Consider the following 16,481-nt stretch of genomic DNA (forward strand, 5'->3'; position numbering starts at 1 on the left):
GTATCATTTTTAGGCAGTGTTGGTTTCATTGAACATTTTAATAGATTTCGTCACACATTTATTTTTTCCCGTTCAAATAACTGCCACTATGTGGTTTGTTGACTTCTAATTAGTCTATAGTCACTTAAAGAACAGTAGGTATCTTAGGGTCAGTGGTGCATGCACACTAACACACTGCCCTCCTCTGAACACCGCTGATGCACATTACAGTATTTGCGAGCTGTCGAGAAATACTTAAACGTGACCTAGACAATTAATCAATAAGATCACTAGATTCTCAAGTGGTGATCTTTACTTCATTTGACATCTTCCATGTTTTGTTTTGGGATTTCTGTTTGTTTATTTGTTTTTTCAATTCCTAATATGAAACTCTACCCTGTGTAACACATTATAGCTGTGTGGTGTATATGGAGATGAATGTGCTTCATAACCCCTGAAATCTTTTCTATTCTATGCCACTATATGTTTTAACAATTTATTCCAAGTAGTGTCATTGAAAGTAACCATTTCAAACTAAAAATACAAAAGAATGTAAAGACAATTATACATCCTTGGTCTTAACTCTTGCAACAATACGTTTTAATCCAAATTGTTTATTAGCCATCTTTATTTATAGTTTCTTTTAATCAAATAAGCTGAATGATATAATGTATAATTAAAGTACGTGCTACAAATATTTCCCTTTGGAAATCCAAGCATGGACAATCTTGCCATTTACTTCTTCAGAACATTTTGGTTTGATTGATTGTTTCTTCAGGTTGTTTAACTTAAGAGAAACTTTGAAGATTAACCTGAATGGCTAAATAAGAGTTAATACATCATACAGTTCACAGGTACAATTTCCTTGAAGTAAAACAACAGAATTAAAATCCCTAGTTTGTATTAATATATGCATAATATATTAGTAAAACTTTTACTTTTTTATAATGGTTGAATCACAATTAACTTCTGATCCATTTATAGGATATAAAAATGTTTTTCCTTTTGTCTGTAACATACACTATTTGTAGCCTGGAGTGTTGAGAACTTGAATTCCTTGGTTTTATCTTTGATTACATTTACCAATTGAATGTGTGCCACTGTACATTTATTTGAATGGTTATCATTTCTGTATGGCAGTCTGGCTGAACTATTTTGATGTACTGCATAATTTTTGAACTTATTTTTTAAGTTGTATAATTTATTTTCTGGCAAAATAAAATCGTAAAGAGGCTGTTGAATGTCTTTTGTTTTGTGTACATTTGAAGTTTTAGTCCATGATTAAGCAGTACATGCATCTCATAAATGCTTGTCCATTGCCACCTAGCTAGGGCAACTGATCAAACACTGCCCTTACAATCTACATTTGAAGGTCTGAATTGTTTCCTCATCTTATTTTGTCAGTTCCAGAACAGAATTTTAGTGAGATGTTCCTGCATATTTGCAATTTTAAATGCTTAAATATGCACAAGTGCAAGAAAAAGCTTTGCATCTAGTGTAAGATCCTCTCTAAGATAACATAAAAGAAAGGCCTTTGCTTGCTCTTACATTGCATTCCTGATCCTATGCAACTGCACAAGTTTTCCCTTCAATAAGCATTGGCATTTGGAAGAGAGAAAGACTACAATCAGGTCCAAATGCTATGTTAACATGTACTGCAGATCAAAAATGCAAAATGTATGAGAATGAGCACAGTGGACACCTTGATCCAAGGGGGTTTACGAGGCTTTCAAAATACAGTGCGTTATATAAATACACGTGTGTTACGGGTCCCCTGCAATGCCTGCACGCAGCACCGTCCCTCCGACGCCGGATTACACTGGATGCATTAGCTGCGTGCAAACCAGTGCACTTGCATAAACGGGACAAAGAAGTTTTGAATACGGGGGGTACCATTCGTTTTAAATAAAGCGACATAAACGAATGGTGTATTTAAACAGTATATGTTATATTAGATATTACATACGTGCCTAAACAGTAAACACCAAACATATTTAAGAGACACAAACTCCCGTCTTTTATTTATGTGGTTTTCATGAGTTTCGAAGCCCCCCTATTTAACCAGCGCGATGGTGCGCTCCGAGAGGTCGCCGATGCCCCGGAAGGAAGCACTTTGCAGTGCCGGTGTGAGAAAGTGCTGCTCGCTGCTGGGCTGCTGGATGGGGAGTTCAGCTGCTCTGCGCACAAAAGGAAGACAAAGTGTCCAAATTACAGGTCTGGAGGACAACAACTTTGCATTTCTACTTAACGAAACAACGAAGGCGCGAATTCAGTTAGTTGCACCGAATGAGTCCAGGTTATTTGGTTCATAGACGCAGTCTTTCTGTTGCTGCTGTGGTAGCTAGCTGGCTTAGTCCAGACTAAATATAGCCTGTACAGCCGACATTGAGAGCAGATCTTACCGGGAATATATAATAGTAGAACATCTAGATTATCCACGGAAAGTTGCGTCGCATCGGGAAATCGTGACGTTATAAACAAAGACGCAGTGTAACGGAGCGGGCAGCAGCGCTCGCCCCTGACGCGCACACTCGTCTGCGGTGCGGTTTCGTGTGTGTTTTTGTTCAAACCGCCAAGTACTCACCCTGGCAATGGCGTGACTTGATACTGTATTGCCAGTTCATAAAAAACAAACGAACATCTCCACAAATGTAGCGCTTTAGTTGCCCGCTCCTTTCTGCAGCGCGGCGTCAAGTGGGCATCGCCTGTCGGTCCGGAGCTCCTCGTTTTGAATGCGAAATGCAGCGCAACACAACGCTGCTGTGATCCGCAGTGTGTGTGTGTGTCTCTGTCTCTCTCTCTCTCTCTGTGTGTGTGTGTGTGTGTGTCTCTGTCTCTCTCTCTCTGTGTGTGTGTGTGTGTGTGTGTTGTGTGTGTGTTTCGTTTTGCAGCAGCATTTCTCCATAAAGTGGTGACGCAGTTAGTTGTCGTGTTCATATACAAATGCCCGAGACGATGCCAGAGAAGGACTGGTCTTCGGTAGATGAATAATCCTGCAAATCAGTCTCGTTTGTGTGATTGTGCAGCATTGTGGGGGTCGGGTCTGTTAACAGTGCTGGGCCTGTGTCGTGTGGGTTGGACGTGTCGGGGTCCATGTGTAGATATCAGAAGTGTCACAGAGCTGCCCTCACCAGGACCATGTCAGTGGCTCAATATTGTTATCAACACATGTCTGATTACAGAATCGTGACGTAGGAGTCTATCTTCATCTCTAAAAAGAGTCAGTCTTTTAAATATGCATGCTGCACCAGCTTTCAAACTTATGCTTTGTTCACTTAAATCTGACAATGCATTTTTTATCAGTCTTGCCATACGTTTAATGTGTCATTTTGATTTTGTTTTAGAATCTCTACAAACTGAAATTCTGCAATTGTCATAAAGTATGCCTATAGTATTTTAATGTATTTTATAGACACAAAGACCATTTTTTGTATTGTGAACAAACCAATTTTAAATGCTATCATCTTTTCAAGCGGATTGTAGTCTTTGTTTAATGTCAGTTAAGTATTTGTTCTTAACCTTTTTCTGCACTGCTTTTTGTTTCAGGAGAAGCTGTCCGGACTGGCTGACATTCAGCACGTATCACAAACATTTCACAAACTGGTAAGTAAACTCTCTGTAATGCTACATCTGAGCATCTCTTACAACTCTTGTTTCTTCTGTGGTAATACAGCCATTTGTTAAGATTTCTCTGAGATGTATGCTTTTTCCAAGGGTAATCTGTTACAACATTGAAATGAAAGAAAATGTAATTGTCATAGATGGTGTTATGGTGTTGTAATTTATGAATGATTTCTGTCTTTTTCTCTAATGATCTTGTTTTGCCTTTAATTGTAGAACTTAATAGAAGATTTTAATGGACAAGGTGACCAAACATACATAGGTAAATCTTAAATTGCTGAAAGTTTGACAGTTTACCCAGAGTAGTGTAGTTTGTCACAATAGCACTCATTGCGTATTATTTCCCTAGAAAAAGTCCAGCTTAACCGAACTTCCACTGATTCCAACATGCCAGTAAAAAAGAAGAGAAAGTCCTCTGGTCCAGATGATCCAGGTCTGCGAAAATGTAAAATAACCAGGTAATTCTCTCACATTCAGGGATATTTACAGTTAATATTGATCATTTATTTTTTTCTTGTATCCAGTCCATGAGTCAAGAGATGTACAAGTTCACAATACAAGATGTATCTTTGCATTTAAACATGTATTTTATTCTCAAACATAACTGAATTTGTAAGTTACTTTTAGCTGTGATTTTACAATGACCAGGTGTAGCAGTAAATTTAAAAGGTGTGAAACAAACGTTAAAGTTGTCCAGAAATCAGACCAATCCAAATAAGACATGATTAGCACTCCGATCCCATTTGAACCTCCTTTAGTGTAGCAGGTGTTTTCAGACCTAGATTAGCACTATTCTAGCACTAGACATCCTTGCCTATTATAACATCAGGTAGTCTAAGATCAGTGCCAATCATGTTCTGGGAAACAAGTCTTCCTGGCTGATTTATAAAAACCTGGCAGCCATTTCTGTTACTATCCCTCTCCGCGCACACCCTGCTTAGAAACTGCATCGCAGGACTGTGATTTTTTTTCAAGATGATTATTTGAATATACTTTATTAGTCTTGTATTAAAACATTGATTCCAGCAAGCTACAAAAAAGAGACTCCTGTAGACCAGTGTTACGGCTGATAAATGCTTCCTGGAACTGTTCTTTACAACACTTTTGTGCTTTGTCTCATTCCTATCTTGTAAGCAGAAGAATGATTGTGTTTCTATTTAGGTGGAGCCAGGGCAGCAATGGTTAAACACAGCCTCCGTGCTCTTGCACTTTCAAGCATATGGAAGTGTGCAAGGTCCAAAGAAGCGCTTGGCTTGGCTTTATTTCAAGCTTTTTCTGGTTAATTGTTCAGCAAATATTTTTCACATTAGAAATTGTGAGGTTTCTTTGGGGGAAGAGCTCTTGGGAATTCTGGAATATTTCTCCACGGTTTGTTTGTAGTATAGTTTGTTTTTGTTTTTAAGATGCGGATGCATTATGTAAGTCAGTCTAAAATTAAATATTCCTTACGATTGGATGGTGTAGCTTTTGCAGATCACAAGCTCCTGGCAGACTCATCAATACAGAAGACCACTTTTCAAGCAAGAAGTGCCTGTCCTGGTTTTATGAATATGCAGGTATGCACAGCACAGACGGAGAAGCTGAGTTGCTCAAAATTGTTATCAGGATTTTAGAAGTTGGTATCTGTATCAATAAAAATAGCAGTAACTGTAGGTCAGGCGTGACCAACCCTGGTCCTGGAGGGCTGCATTGCCTTTTTATTCAGATTGCTAATTGCTTAATTGAGCCAATTATGGATCTTAATGACTTAGTCAACGTTCCTATGCATTGATCGTATCCAGTGATTGGTGCTTTGTAGAGACCTGTAAAACCTGCCTCCAGCAACATGGTTGACCACCCCTGCTCTACGTGAAAGATGCTCCTGACACAATCCGGAGTCAGGCTCGCTGCAGGAGTGAAATGTTTTGGAGGGGCCACAGATCTCAATGGTTTTGTTGGTCTCCTTAAATCCCCTTCAAGTTCCCCTCAAAATACTAATGATTCTCGGGGGTTGCTGTTGCTGAACTTCCTTGCTGTTTTATAGATGGGGGCCTGTACAAGATCTTTCAGTATTTTGCCTTTTGTCTGTTCTTTAATTTGAAGGTTTGTCATTTCATTGATTTTGTAGCATCAGTACAGCAGCACCGAGGGAACAGTATTTTAGCTCTAACAACTGCAAGCTAAAGCTGAGGTCCAGAGTCTTTAGCACTTCTTTATATAGGAGGATTATCTTGCCATTGCCTCAGAGAACAATTTTTGTACCATCACCATTTCCACTTGTTTATACACACACACGTTTTGGAGTTGCGTTGGATAACAATCGGTTAAACCGGAAGCATTTGGAAATCTTATCTGAGTATTCCTTACACAAGGTCCAGATGAAGTAGTGGGTCCAGAAGGCATGGAAAAATTCTGTGAAGACATTGGGGTGGAGCCAGAAAATGTGAGTTACCTGAATCCAGCATCTCTTCAGCTCTTCTGTGTTGGAGAATAGGCTTGTATAGTACACTTTTGTATAATGTTTTTGAAAACTGAAATACATTTTTTGTATAATGTAGTTCAGATTAAGTATGCTACAGTTTAACTTTACCTTTTGATTAGAATTGATCAATTGCATGATTTATGTTTTTGTGGTGGAATTAAGTTCATAGTGCATAGATGTAAGTATTTATTTAAACCTCTTCTAATTGTAAACATCAGTACTGTATTTCCTCTACCATGAGGTTTATTTCTACAGAACTAGTTTGAGTAGGGACACGATTTCAAATGTATAATATCTACGGGTGTGTTTATTTTAATGCTGTGTGTAGGTTTTCACGATTAGACTTGACATGAATGCAACATAAATCTTTTTTTTTTTTTTTTTTTTTTTTTTTTTTTTTTTTAAATATATATATATATGTATATTTTGAAGATTATCATGCTAGTCTTAGCCTGGAAACTAGAAGCGCCAAATATGGGATTCTTTACAAAAGAAGAATGGCTAAAGGGAATGACCTTACTACAGTAAGAATTGTTTATCTTCCTTTATTGGTGCATGAAATGCGTTTCAAAGAGCTATTTACAGAACTGTTTTCTGTAGACTCATTCGTACTTGTTGTGTTTTAAGTATACCTTTATGATAGTCACCTTGAAGATAAGATCTAAAAAAAATTAAATAAATCTCTTCTAGATGTGACTGTACAGAAAGGTTGCAGGCGAAACTGGACTACTTGCGATCCCAGCTCAATGACGGCACGGCATTCAAGAATATCTACAGATACGCCTTTGACTTCGCAAGGGTGAGCTCTAGTCATGTTTGTGTACTGCACCAAAGCCATGCTTAAACCTTTTGCCAGAGAAGGCAAGTGTTTCGAATATTATTTGAGTTTGGATGTGTGCTTCTCAGCTGTCATGTTCAAGTCAATCGCCTGCTTGGTCTCAGTGTTTCAAGTGTGATGTCATTGCTCGTCTTCTCTCCAGGACAAAGACCAGCGTAGCCTTGATATTGACACGGCAAAGTCTATGCTAGCTTTACTACTAGGAAGAACATGGCCCCTCTTCCCGGTTTTCAATCAATTTTTGGAGGTTTGTTCCTTTTACATTGTATTTTTCTCCTACATTTACAAAGATGATGAAAACTAATTGCATGGAATCATGCTAGAATGTTACAGTAGAATGAAATGGGGAAAAATCTATATACTGATCTAAATTTTAAATTGGAAATGCTAAGCATTGATTCCTCTTCTGTTTTGAACTATATCTGAAGTCATATTTGTTTCTTTTTAAGCAGTCGAAATATAAAGTGATGAACAAGGATCAGTGGTACAATGTCTTAGAGTTCAGCAGAACGGTCCATCCAGATCTCAGTAACTACGATGAGGATGGAGCATGTAAGTCAAGTTTCTTCTATTGGTCATTATCTGTGGAAATGTATATTTACTTAATTGAATGGTATATCCACTTGAAAAACATTTCAAGAAAGTCACTTTACAGCGGTATTTAAAATCCTGAGCGTCGTATTCGTGATGGCAATGGAAGCCAATTAACATCAAAGCAACTATAAACGAAGCCCAGAGTTCAGAGCGAGCCACACTACCAGGCAACGAATGGCACTGTCCTCTGCATAGCGACCGTATGCTTGGTTTCAGATGACGAGGAATATGTAAACGACAGGACTAAACCGAAAACAAACCATTTGTACTCCAGTCCAAACTCTCCTGTGCTTTTGCTGCATTCTGTCTTTCTTAGGTTTTTCGCAGGTAATGCAAGCAAATGCCACCCAAACCAAATAATATAGTAAAGACACTGGTTATGATGACGTTTAATTGTTTTAAGGCTGTCTCCTGTTTGTTCCTCCCCAGGGCCCGTGCTGCTTGATGAGTTTGTGGAGTGGCAGAAGGCCCGGCTGGCCTTATAGCGGGAGCAGAGCACGAGTGGATGATTGTCTTCTGTAAGAAGGGCACGCCTGCAAGCACAGAGGAAGGGCCACCATCCACAGAGTTATTGCTCAAGAGACTTTTACAGTGTTAATTTAATCAAATGGGGAACTTCTCAGTTTCACATCTGTCATGACAGTGAATATCCAGTGTTGTACCACCAGCTGGGAATGGTTTTTTTTTTTTTTTTTTTTTTTTTTCTCCCCTCTTTCTTTTTCGAGTCTTACCCTGTTTATAGTACATGTTTTCAGAACCAGAATAAAGAATGGAATTGTACCAAATCTGTGTTTGCGGTGGCCTACTGAGTCGAGCGCATTATTAAGATATCTGGAATGGGATACAGAGAGAGGAACTTGATTTTGGTTGTATTTACATGCAGATCTTGTTTAAGAAGCAATTCAAGCAGGTATTGTGATGTTTTTGGCTCCATCAGTAGTGTTTGAGTAGTAAGTGCCCATTCAGCAGGTGGCAGGCAGCCGTTTAAGTAAATTTATTATTCATATTTTCTAAGTACATGTAAATCATTTCCACTTCACTACTATTATTAAATGAAGAGTACCCTGGGAAAGTAAGCCGTGGAGTATTTCTGCATGTAATGGTTTTATGACCAGCCTTTTCTTTTTTCAAAATATAGTGAAAGACAATTCAGGTCCACATTTGTGTCCTGCAAAGGGCAGTGTAAGTGCCTTTCATTGTTTGTCGAAATGTACTTTTATGAAGAAGGATCAATTTTCTGCCCTCTAGTGGAAGGATGTTGTCATTGAAATGAGTTATACCAGTATAATTGTATAGTACCTGGACACCAAAGTCACACATTTTTAAAGGTTAACTTTTCAACATCAAAGCTTTCTCACCTGCGTTCAATGTTACGATTTGCTAGTTAATGAAAACATTTGGCCTAGGACTACAGTTAAACAATTTTATTTAAAAGACAATTGAAACGGCATTACATTTACATGATGGGTCCAATTACAATTCATGTACATCAAAAGCTTCTCGGCAACTGTTAGATGATCAATTTGAAGACTATCTGTTCATCACCGTGTTCAGACTGTCCCTCCATGTCGGTCTATTGCGCGCTGAAGTCGCGTGCCATCCCTGCATTCATTATGGCACTGAGTCGCGTCAGGGACTGTGATCTCTGCTTCTGCCTTGGTGTGCAAGCGTACTCCTCAGATTCCTTAATATGGTCGTAGAGTTTGCCTTCATCGTCATAGTTGTAGAGCCTAATAACTCTGCGTCTGGCTGAGTGGGCCCGGGCCCTGCTGTCTGCTGCCGTGAGAGAGTCCTGGTTGTCTTGAGTCATACTTTGTTCCTGTTCAGCTGGCTTCTCTCCAACCTCTGTCTCCCCATTAGAATCCACGTTGCTGTCGCTCTCCTTCACCTTGGCAGCGTGTGTTTCCTTGTTGCCTTCCCATCCCTCTTCAGTGTCGCTGCCTTTCACAGATGTATGCTCAGGACTTGTGCTATCGCCAAGAGTCACTCTGCAGTCACTTGCATCTTCATCCATTGCAAGCTGTGTAAGATCAATACAAAATCCCATCGATGCCTCCTCTTCCTCAGAGACTCCTTGTGGAATAAGCATTTCTTCTGCGCTCGGCCTCCTTTCTAAACCAAAGTGATCTACTTGGGTTTGTTTAGTTTCTCCTGGTGTTTCAAGGATCTGTGCTGCTGATGGTGTGTACTGGCTTTGCTCTGGAACGATGGATTTATGGTCAAAACTGTCACCAGAGGACCATGGGTCGATACCGGGTCTGTAAGTGTCTTTCACAGGGTAGACAATGTAGTCGTCTTCCTTGCTGTGTTCCCCCATTTCTGCTGGGTTTCCAAAGTCATCAGATTTCACACTTGTTTTTGGAAAGGAAGTTGGAGTAGAAGCATCTGAATCAGTTCTTCTGTAACAATCTTGACTTGGGAACATCTTTCTTTCCTCACAGGGTGTCTCCTCAGCGATGTCTGGGCTGTGAGGGAACACCAGTTGGGGATATTCGGTAGTTCCTGATTCAGTGCTGAACTCCCAGGCTGGCACTGTGTTACCTGTGCTACTGTCAAAGGTCACCCACTTTGCAGTTTGTGCATCCGAGTTCAGCGTAGCATATGGCCGCCAGGGAGCCACACAACCCTCTCCGGAAACACCGGGCAACTCGCCTTCAACAGAAACATGCCCAGCCCGAGTGCCTTCAGAGGGGGAGATGCCCTGCTCTGCCCTCTTGGCTTGTGAAAGTGTCTCATAGATTCTAGTCTTATTGGCTGTACCTATGCGTTCCTCACTCAAATCCATGTTTTTGTGTTGTCTTGTGAGGGGTTCCAAATTCATGGTTGGATCATCTCTGACAACTTGCCTTTGCTTTATTTGTCTCCAGTACTTATTGAAGTACGACCTGCTGAAGGCACCAAGAACAAAACCCACTAAGGCAGCAACCAAGACCGAAATGGTGACTATAGAAATAAAGAGCTCTTCGGAGACCGTCTCTGGATCTGTACTGGTTTCTCTTTTGTTGCGGAGTCTGGCCTCTCTGTTACTCCTCTCCCTGACATCAGTTCGGTAGGGGATTATCGCTCTTCGTTCCCTGTCACTCAAGAAGCAGTAATACAGCCCAGTGTGATAGAGGGCAGACTTTGTAATCTGTAAACTTCCATCTCGCAGCACCGTAACCGGATCCAGAGTGCCGTAAAGGTAGTTATTCCGCAGTCGCCCAAATGGAGTCTCCCAGTACAGAACTTGACCTGCAAAAGATAACGCACTCAAATCAGTTTGTCCTGTTTATCAAAAAGGATATTTAGTTATTCTTAATCGCTAGATGTAAGGTAATGTGAGGTACCTTTCAGACCGTTTGCTGTACATGGCAGTTTTGAACTTCTGTCCGCAGGCAGCTGAATAGTGATGGCGTTTAGCACCACGAGGGGCCGACTGCACTGCAGCTGCTCTGGTCTCAGTGCGGACAGTTGAAAGCCGTGCAGTGGACCTCCCTGACACTGGACTTGGTCAGACAGCAGTGTGGGTGCCAGCTCTCGCAGCTCCTTCAGCTTACAATCGCACCTCCAGGGGTTGCCATCTATCATTACATCTGCATCCTGGTCCCAAAGCTTCTCAAAGGCAGCAGGCTGTGTGGTCTGGAGCATGTTGAAGCTCAGGTTTAGCACCTGAGATTGAGAAAACAACAAAAACAATAAGAAGAATTTATAAAACATATTTTTCTAATCTGTTTTGTCCTGCTCTCCTGGACCTCTACAACACATATTTCCTTTTTTCTGCCCATGTTATACATTTCTGTCTCTTAATATTTTCTGTCTAAAAGCGGTCTGAGGATGGTGGTCTTCTGTAACTCTGGGCCCCCCTGTCATTACCTTCAGTTTGTCAAGGCCCTCAAAGGTATCTTTTGACACTCTGGAGATTAGGTTGTGCTCCAGCTGCAGTATAGCCAGGTCTGAGCAGCCTTGGAGACTTCCAGAATCAACAGAGAAGATCCGATTCTGAGCGAGAGAGAGGACTCGGAGAGAAGACATCCTCTTCACTGCTGCAAATGAAGGCCGTTAAAAAACAGTTGATTCTCTTGGTGAGATGTGAGGTTAGTTCAATAGAGCCCTAGAACAGACTGATTATATAATACATTTGAAAGTATCGTCAGTATCTGATGTTTAGCCCCTCCTCCAAACCCAATTGTATAAATAAAATATGAAATCCACCTCCACTGATATTTCTAAATACCACCTAAGCAAATGTTGATAAAACATATCATCATCCACAGGCTGGATGTAGGTATTGACTAAAGCCAGTCAAGATATGTCCGGTAAGCTGACAGCCGCATATATGTATTCACAAGACAAGGTGATGTTTACAGAATCCATCACAAACTGAAATATTTAAAGATGACAGATCAGGGTCCTTGTATGGGCAGCATTTCTCCTGTAACTCAGTAATGTACTAGGGCAGGCACTTCCAATGATTGGCATTAAACACTGACAGCACCCTGTCCGACAGAGTTAGCAGAGCATGCTGTGTAACATGTACGGGTGCTGTAATGAGGACCACACTGACTGCGTGTGTCTCACTGGGAAAACACGATTGTACATGAGGTAACACTGTCAAATAGTAAATCTGTACAATGATCCAGTGCTGTTTGGATTTATTCATATGGATTATGCCATTCAGTGAGTTACATGATGAGACATCTTTGTTGCCCATCAAAACTGATGTACAAGCAGCCTGTGAAATAAAAACAGAAATTCTAAAATCGAGGACTACCTGAAGTGTAATGACACCCAAATGAGATTGAATGCAGCTGACAAGATCGCTTTATGAGATTTTTCTCCCCTGAGATACATTTACAATTTATTTAATTGCAAAAACCTCTGTTGTGCAATAAACAGCAGCCTGGACTGTTTCCCACACTCTGAAACCCATCTCATTGCACTCGAGCCGTGTGCTTACCTTGCGGGATGTTAACGAGGCTGTTATTCTGCAGCCACAGTGTTTCTGCTCTGACGAGGCTTGCAAATGAAGAGCTGTGAACTGTCTTTATGACATTGTGTCCCAGACGCAGCTCCTTCAGGTTGCCAAGCCTCCACCAAGTGTCCCTCCCGAGGGTGCTGAGCCTGTTACTGCTCAGGTCAAGCACTTCCAGCTTCACGAAGCACCCAAAAGCCCAGTCTTGGATTTCCCCAATCCTGTTGTTGCTGAGGTTGAGTCTGACTGCCTGCAGCGGCTGGACAGGGAAGTGTGACCGTCTGATGTGAGTGATGGTGTTTAAACTGAGCTCAATGGCATAGGCCTGGGCTGGCAGGCTGGCAGGGACAGGGGCCTCCAGACTCCTGTCAGTGCAGTTTACTGTCAGGTTATTAGCCCCAGTCCAGTCCCATTGGCATGGAGCCACCCAGTTCGTCACAGAAAGACCACTGGTCGAGTTCAATGAGTAAAACAGCAAGAGTAGTCCAGGTCTTGTCAGGAGGCTGACGCGCATCTTCCTGTATTCTGTAAAAAAATACAGATAGAATAAACACAATCATTTTGATTCGCAAGACTTATCTACAACTTATCTTCAATTTGCTACTTTGTGCAATCTGTAAAGATCATGAGTTTGAATACTTTGGAACCGAAAAGACCAAAAGAGAACATTTTTCATTATTAATCTCTATTAATCTAACTTTTCTTCCATAAAAGTAGCTCCCTTTCTTACCTTGATTAACTTTTGACAGTTATAATATTTTATACTTTTTATATTCAACTGAGATGTTGTTCATTTGCAAACACATACAAAGTTGTCATTCTTATTAAAGCTGAATCTCAAATAACCAATTTAATTTGAATTTACCTATAGTCACAGATTAAATAGAAACAAAACAAAGAAACAGCAAAATAAGTAATCATACCGTTTTGTCAACCGCTCTCTGTCCTAACGCAGTAAGATGATGTGCCGCCTTCTTTCAGGGGTGTAAAGTACACTTTTCACATGATTCCTCAAGTGTCCGTTAAAAATTAACCATAACATCAGTGAGGGAATAAGGAACTGGATCCCCTATGAACCCATTTAAGCCCAGGGTCTCTCACTGGCTGCTGCCTATTTGACTGATGCTGTCGGTAGCCTTACTATATCCCATAATATCTTGAAATATGCTACATTAACTGGCCACAAAGTGGTAAGTAATACAGTATAAATGGAGAGGTTGACTATTTAGGGATAAATGCTTATAGGTTTAGGACATGCAAATATGGGTACTGAACATACCTGACCTATAGCCCAGCTGTGCAGAAGGTTACATTTGCAACTTTGAATATAAGCAGACAACACCAGAGTCGTGCAACTGAGCCAAACTTAAACATTCAATGACGGGTCCTGGCCATAAGAGGGGGCTGTGGAGCCACCATTGCCAGTGTGACAGCAGGGATGGGCGACCCCACACGTCAGAGCCGCTGCTGCTCGGACAGATGCCTGTGTGCAGAGCTTCATTGCCTGGCCTTTCTTTTACCTGCTTCATTTGTAACCAATGCAAATTCAAATAATGTGTGCAGAGCTTCATTGCCTGGCCTTTCTTTTACCTGCTTCATTTGTAACCAATGCAAATTCAAATAATGAAGCCAACACCCGCACACACCGACTGACAGACACTGATAACACATACACAGTGTGGTGTACTGTAGTACAAACAGTACTGCTACTAATGAACTCTAACACATGACTTACTGCCACAATCTAAATGTATATATGTACAACAAAATCACCCAAAACTGCTATATATGTATTAAAGGTACTGACAATTTTGGAATTAAAGCGTTTATTATTATTATTATTATTATTATTATTATTATTATTAGTGTCATCAGCAGCAGCCGCCATAATGACGATGTCATAATGAGATATCATCATCTCAATCTGGACTCAGAATCCGATCAGATAAACCCTTTTAAACATGACTTTATTTGCCTTCATAAACAAGCTTCACATTGACAGCCGCTCTCAAGCAGTGCTCGCGTTCGGCTAGCGCAGATTCCCGCAGGTCTGCGCAGATCTGCACAATCCCTCCGAGCCCATTGGCGGAGCAGCGCAGACCTGCGGGAATCTGCGCCGCACGAACGCACCCTGGAACCAGCCGGCCGTGCCCGGGCAGCGCTGGCGCATGCGCAGTGGCAGTCAGCTCCTCCCACGCGTGTGCGGGTGGAAATGTGCAAACGGAGGCGCAGGGCAGACAGGGAGGCAGAGCCGCTGCGGGACCCACACCGCCCTGCACCCCGGGGAGCCGGCAGAGACGTCAGCGCGGGAGAGGGACCCTGCTCAGGTAGGGGGGAAGTACCTCGATTTTGCAAGCAGGTACCGTGTGATCTGTCTGATATGCACAGACCTGTTGAAAAACACCAGAAACAGAAGCAGCCGGGGTTGCGGGAGGATGCACAGCACTTGCCGGAGCAAAGCCGAAGCGCGGAGCAGTCAGTCAGTGCGGGGGTGTGCTTCCCAGCCCGGCTCCCAGCCCGGCTCCCAGTTCGGCTCCCAGTTCGGCTCCCAGCCCGGCTCCGGCTGTCTGTCCTCGGACGGGTTCACGCTGCACCGTCTGCACGGCAGGCACATGATCATTGATCCAGTACTACACACATTATGGGAGGCATGAAGTTAGCAGAGGAAATGATGCCCAGTGTGTAATGATGTGCAGCGTTTAAATCCGCCAGCAAAACACGCTTCTTTTTCTCCTAAATGCACCCTGTTATGCCGGGTTAAAGGCTTGGCTGAAGTGCGCATATAGTTTAGTTGATTTGTTGGTGTTGCGTGAGTATTTTTCCCCTTCAACTAAAACTGATCTAAAGGAGTTAAGATACTACACCGTCGCTGCCCCGCCTTGCTTTGCAGCGCAATACTTTCAGTGGATGCAAAACACAACTTGCGCAGCTCTGACCCGCACAGTAGAGGAACTGCGCCAAGTTGTTATGTTGTGTTCGAGTGTATACATGTATAGCTAATGCATGAGAAAAATGTGTTGTGTAGCTTATATAAAACATTTCCCAACCTCTGGAAGCGGCCAGATGTGCAACCCAATAGCATAAACAGGCTGTACATGTCAGCTGACTTACATCTCAATCAAACCTGAGGTTCATCTCACAGCCGCTCAAAAAGAGACTCCCAGCCCTTTCTCTCCACTGCCAAATTCATCCGAGGATTTGTATTTGTATGCCAGGGAGCAGGTTCAACAACCCAGCGAGCATCTCCCTCTAATGTAACCTCCAGCTCTCACTGTCCTCAGCTGCTAGGGAGCTGTGTTGTCCCCTCTTTGGGACACGCACAGCCTGGCATTTGTTCTGAGCTGGCAGTTTAACTCATTCTTTATTTAGACCTAATAGGGTTTTTGTAGGAAATATGAAATCGCCTATTAAATTGATCTAATCAAAGTAATTACTAGCATAATTAAGATTTTAATGAAGTAATTAAAAGCTGATCTGGAAATGAAGGCAGAAGACACTCTCTGAAGTAGTAGTTTGAAAAACACCAGATTTATCATTGATAAAGTCCTCTACTGTGTGACTAGGAGACAAAATGCATGATCAGTCTTTTTACTTCTGGAGGTTTGGATTGTCGTCCTACTCTGTCGGGTCATTCAGTGTAAAGTCCCCAGCTATGAAAGAAAATTGTTGCAGTCTATATTCGCCATTGATTAAGTGCTTAAAACTGTTAAACGTGCGTGCGTATCTGAAGTGGTGCTGTTTTTGTTCAAAGTATGTTAGTCATGAAGTTGTCTTCAGGTAACTTTGTACTGAGGGAGGGTTCAGTACCTAGCAGTCAGGTGGCACACCAGTTTGGCCGGTCTGCTAGTAAAGACTAAGGTGGGGCTCTGCTAATTACAGTCTTGCAGGGCTTGCACCATTAGTGATTTTGTTTAGTGGCAGCGGTTGACACAAAAAACATGATTAGTCATTCTTTAAATATTTATTTTTACACATTCAAGAAGAAGCTCTTATGAAATGTCGGGACTTGCAAACCTGGGCAGTATTGTTGACATTTT

The 16,481-nt window shown here is 41.7% G+C and overlaps 3 protein-coding genes across 4 annotated transcripts in view; 2 read left to right on the forward strand and 1 right to left on the reverse strand.

Annotated features, from left to right (window-relative positions):
• The first annotated feature begins 2,075 nt into the window (after nucleotides 1–2,075).
• On the forward strand, nucleotides 2,076–8,278 carry dcun1d5 (DCN1, defective in cullin neddylation 1, domain containing 5 (S. cerevisiae)). Of its 2 annotated transcripts, none has more exons than XM_066699309.1 (11): nucleotides 2,076–2,193; nucleotides 3,526–3,582; nucleotides 3,817–3,862; nucleotides 3,950–4,058; nucleotides 5,065–5,156; nucleotides 5,952–6,022; nucleotides 6,494–6,585; nucleotides 6,752–6,860; nucleotides 7,042–7,146; nucleotides 7,352–7,451; nucleotides 7,923–8,278. In XM_066699309.1, the coding sequence occupies exons 4-11, from the start codon at nucleotides 3,988–3,990 to the stop codon at nucleotides 7,976–7,978; spliced, it is 696 nt and encodes a 231-aa protein (XP_066555406.1). In that variant the 5' UTR covers nucleotides 2,076–2,193; nucleotides 3,526–3,582; nucleotides 3,817–3,862; nucleotides 3,950–3,987; the 3' UTR covers nucleotides 7,979–8,278. The 2 variants fall into 2 exon arrangements, with proteins under 2 accessions (XP_066555406.1, XP_066555405.1); XM_066699308.1 differs by having other exon boundaries at nucleotides 2,077–2,193; nucleotides 7,349–7,451.
• A 624-nt stretch (nucleotides 8,279–8,902) lies between these two features.
• LOC136746672 (uncharacterized) lies at nucleotides 8,903–13,700 on the reverse strand. Its single transcript, XM_066699310.1, has 5 exons — nucleotides 13,368–13,700; nucleotides 12,430–12,969; nucleotides 11,346–11,515; nucleotides 10,820–11,141; nucleotides 8,903–10,724 (listed from the first exon to the last, which is right to left on the reverse strand). Exons 2-5 carry the CDS (start codon nucleotides 12,956–12,958, stop codon nucleotides 9,067–9,069), a joined length of 2,679 nt encoding a protein of 892 aa, XP_066555407.1. The 5' UTR covers nucleotides 12,959–12,969; nucleotides 13,368–13,700; the 3' UTR covers nucleotides 8,903–9,066.
• A 932-nt stretch (nucleotides 13,701–14,632) lies between these two features.
• capn5a (calpain 5a) overlaps nucleotides 14,633–16,481 on the forward strand; it is a 33,253-nt gene continuing 31,404 nt past the window's right edge. Inside the window, exon 1 of the mRNA XM_066699311.1 lies at nucleotides 14,633–14,771. The gene's annotated coding sequence lies outside the window, so the exon portion shown is untranslated. The remainder of the gene's footprint in view (nucleotides 14,772–16,481) is intronic.

This window comes from Amia ocellicauda, chromosome 3, assembly GCF_036373705.1.
Source record: "Amia ocellicauda isolate fAmiCal2 chromosome 3, fAmiCal2.hap1, whole genome shotgun sequence".
In the NCBI taxonomy this organism is placed as follows: Eukaryota; Metazoa; Chordata; class Actinopteri; order Amiiformes; family Amiidae; genus Amia; species Amia ocellicauda.

Excerpts from the sequence above, each read along its gene's own strand:
- dcun1d5 (XM_066699308.1), top strand. The coding sequence starts at position 3,988 with ATGCCAGTAAAAAAGAAGAGAAAGTCCTCTGGTCCAGATGATCCAGGT. Across the intron at positions 4,059-5,064 it reads CGAAAATGTAAAATAACCAG|CTTTTGCAGATCACAAGCTC; the intron begins GTAATTCTCTCA and ends TGGATGGTGTAG. Across the intron at positions 6,861-7,041 it reads ACGCCTTTGACTTCGCAAGG|GACAAAGACCAGCGTAGCCT; the intron begins GTGAGCTCTAGT and ends TCTTCTCTCCAG.
- LOC136746672 (XM_066699310.1), bottom strand. The coding sequence starts at position 12,958 with ATGCGCGTCAGCCTCCTGACAAGACCTGGACTACTCTTGCTGTTTTAC. Across the intron at positions 11,516-12,429 it reads CCTCGTTAACATCCCGCAAG|CAGTGAAGAGGATGTCTTCT; the intron begins GTAAGCACACGG and ends CTTCATTTGCAG. Across the intron at positions 11,142-11,345 it reads AGGGCCTTGACAAACTGAAG|GTGCTAAACCTGAGCTTCAA; the intron begins GTAATGACAGGG and ends TCTCAATCTCAG.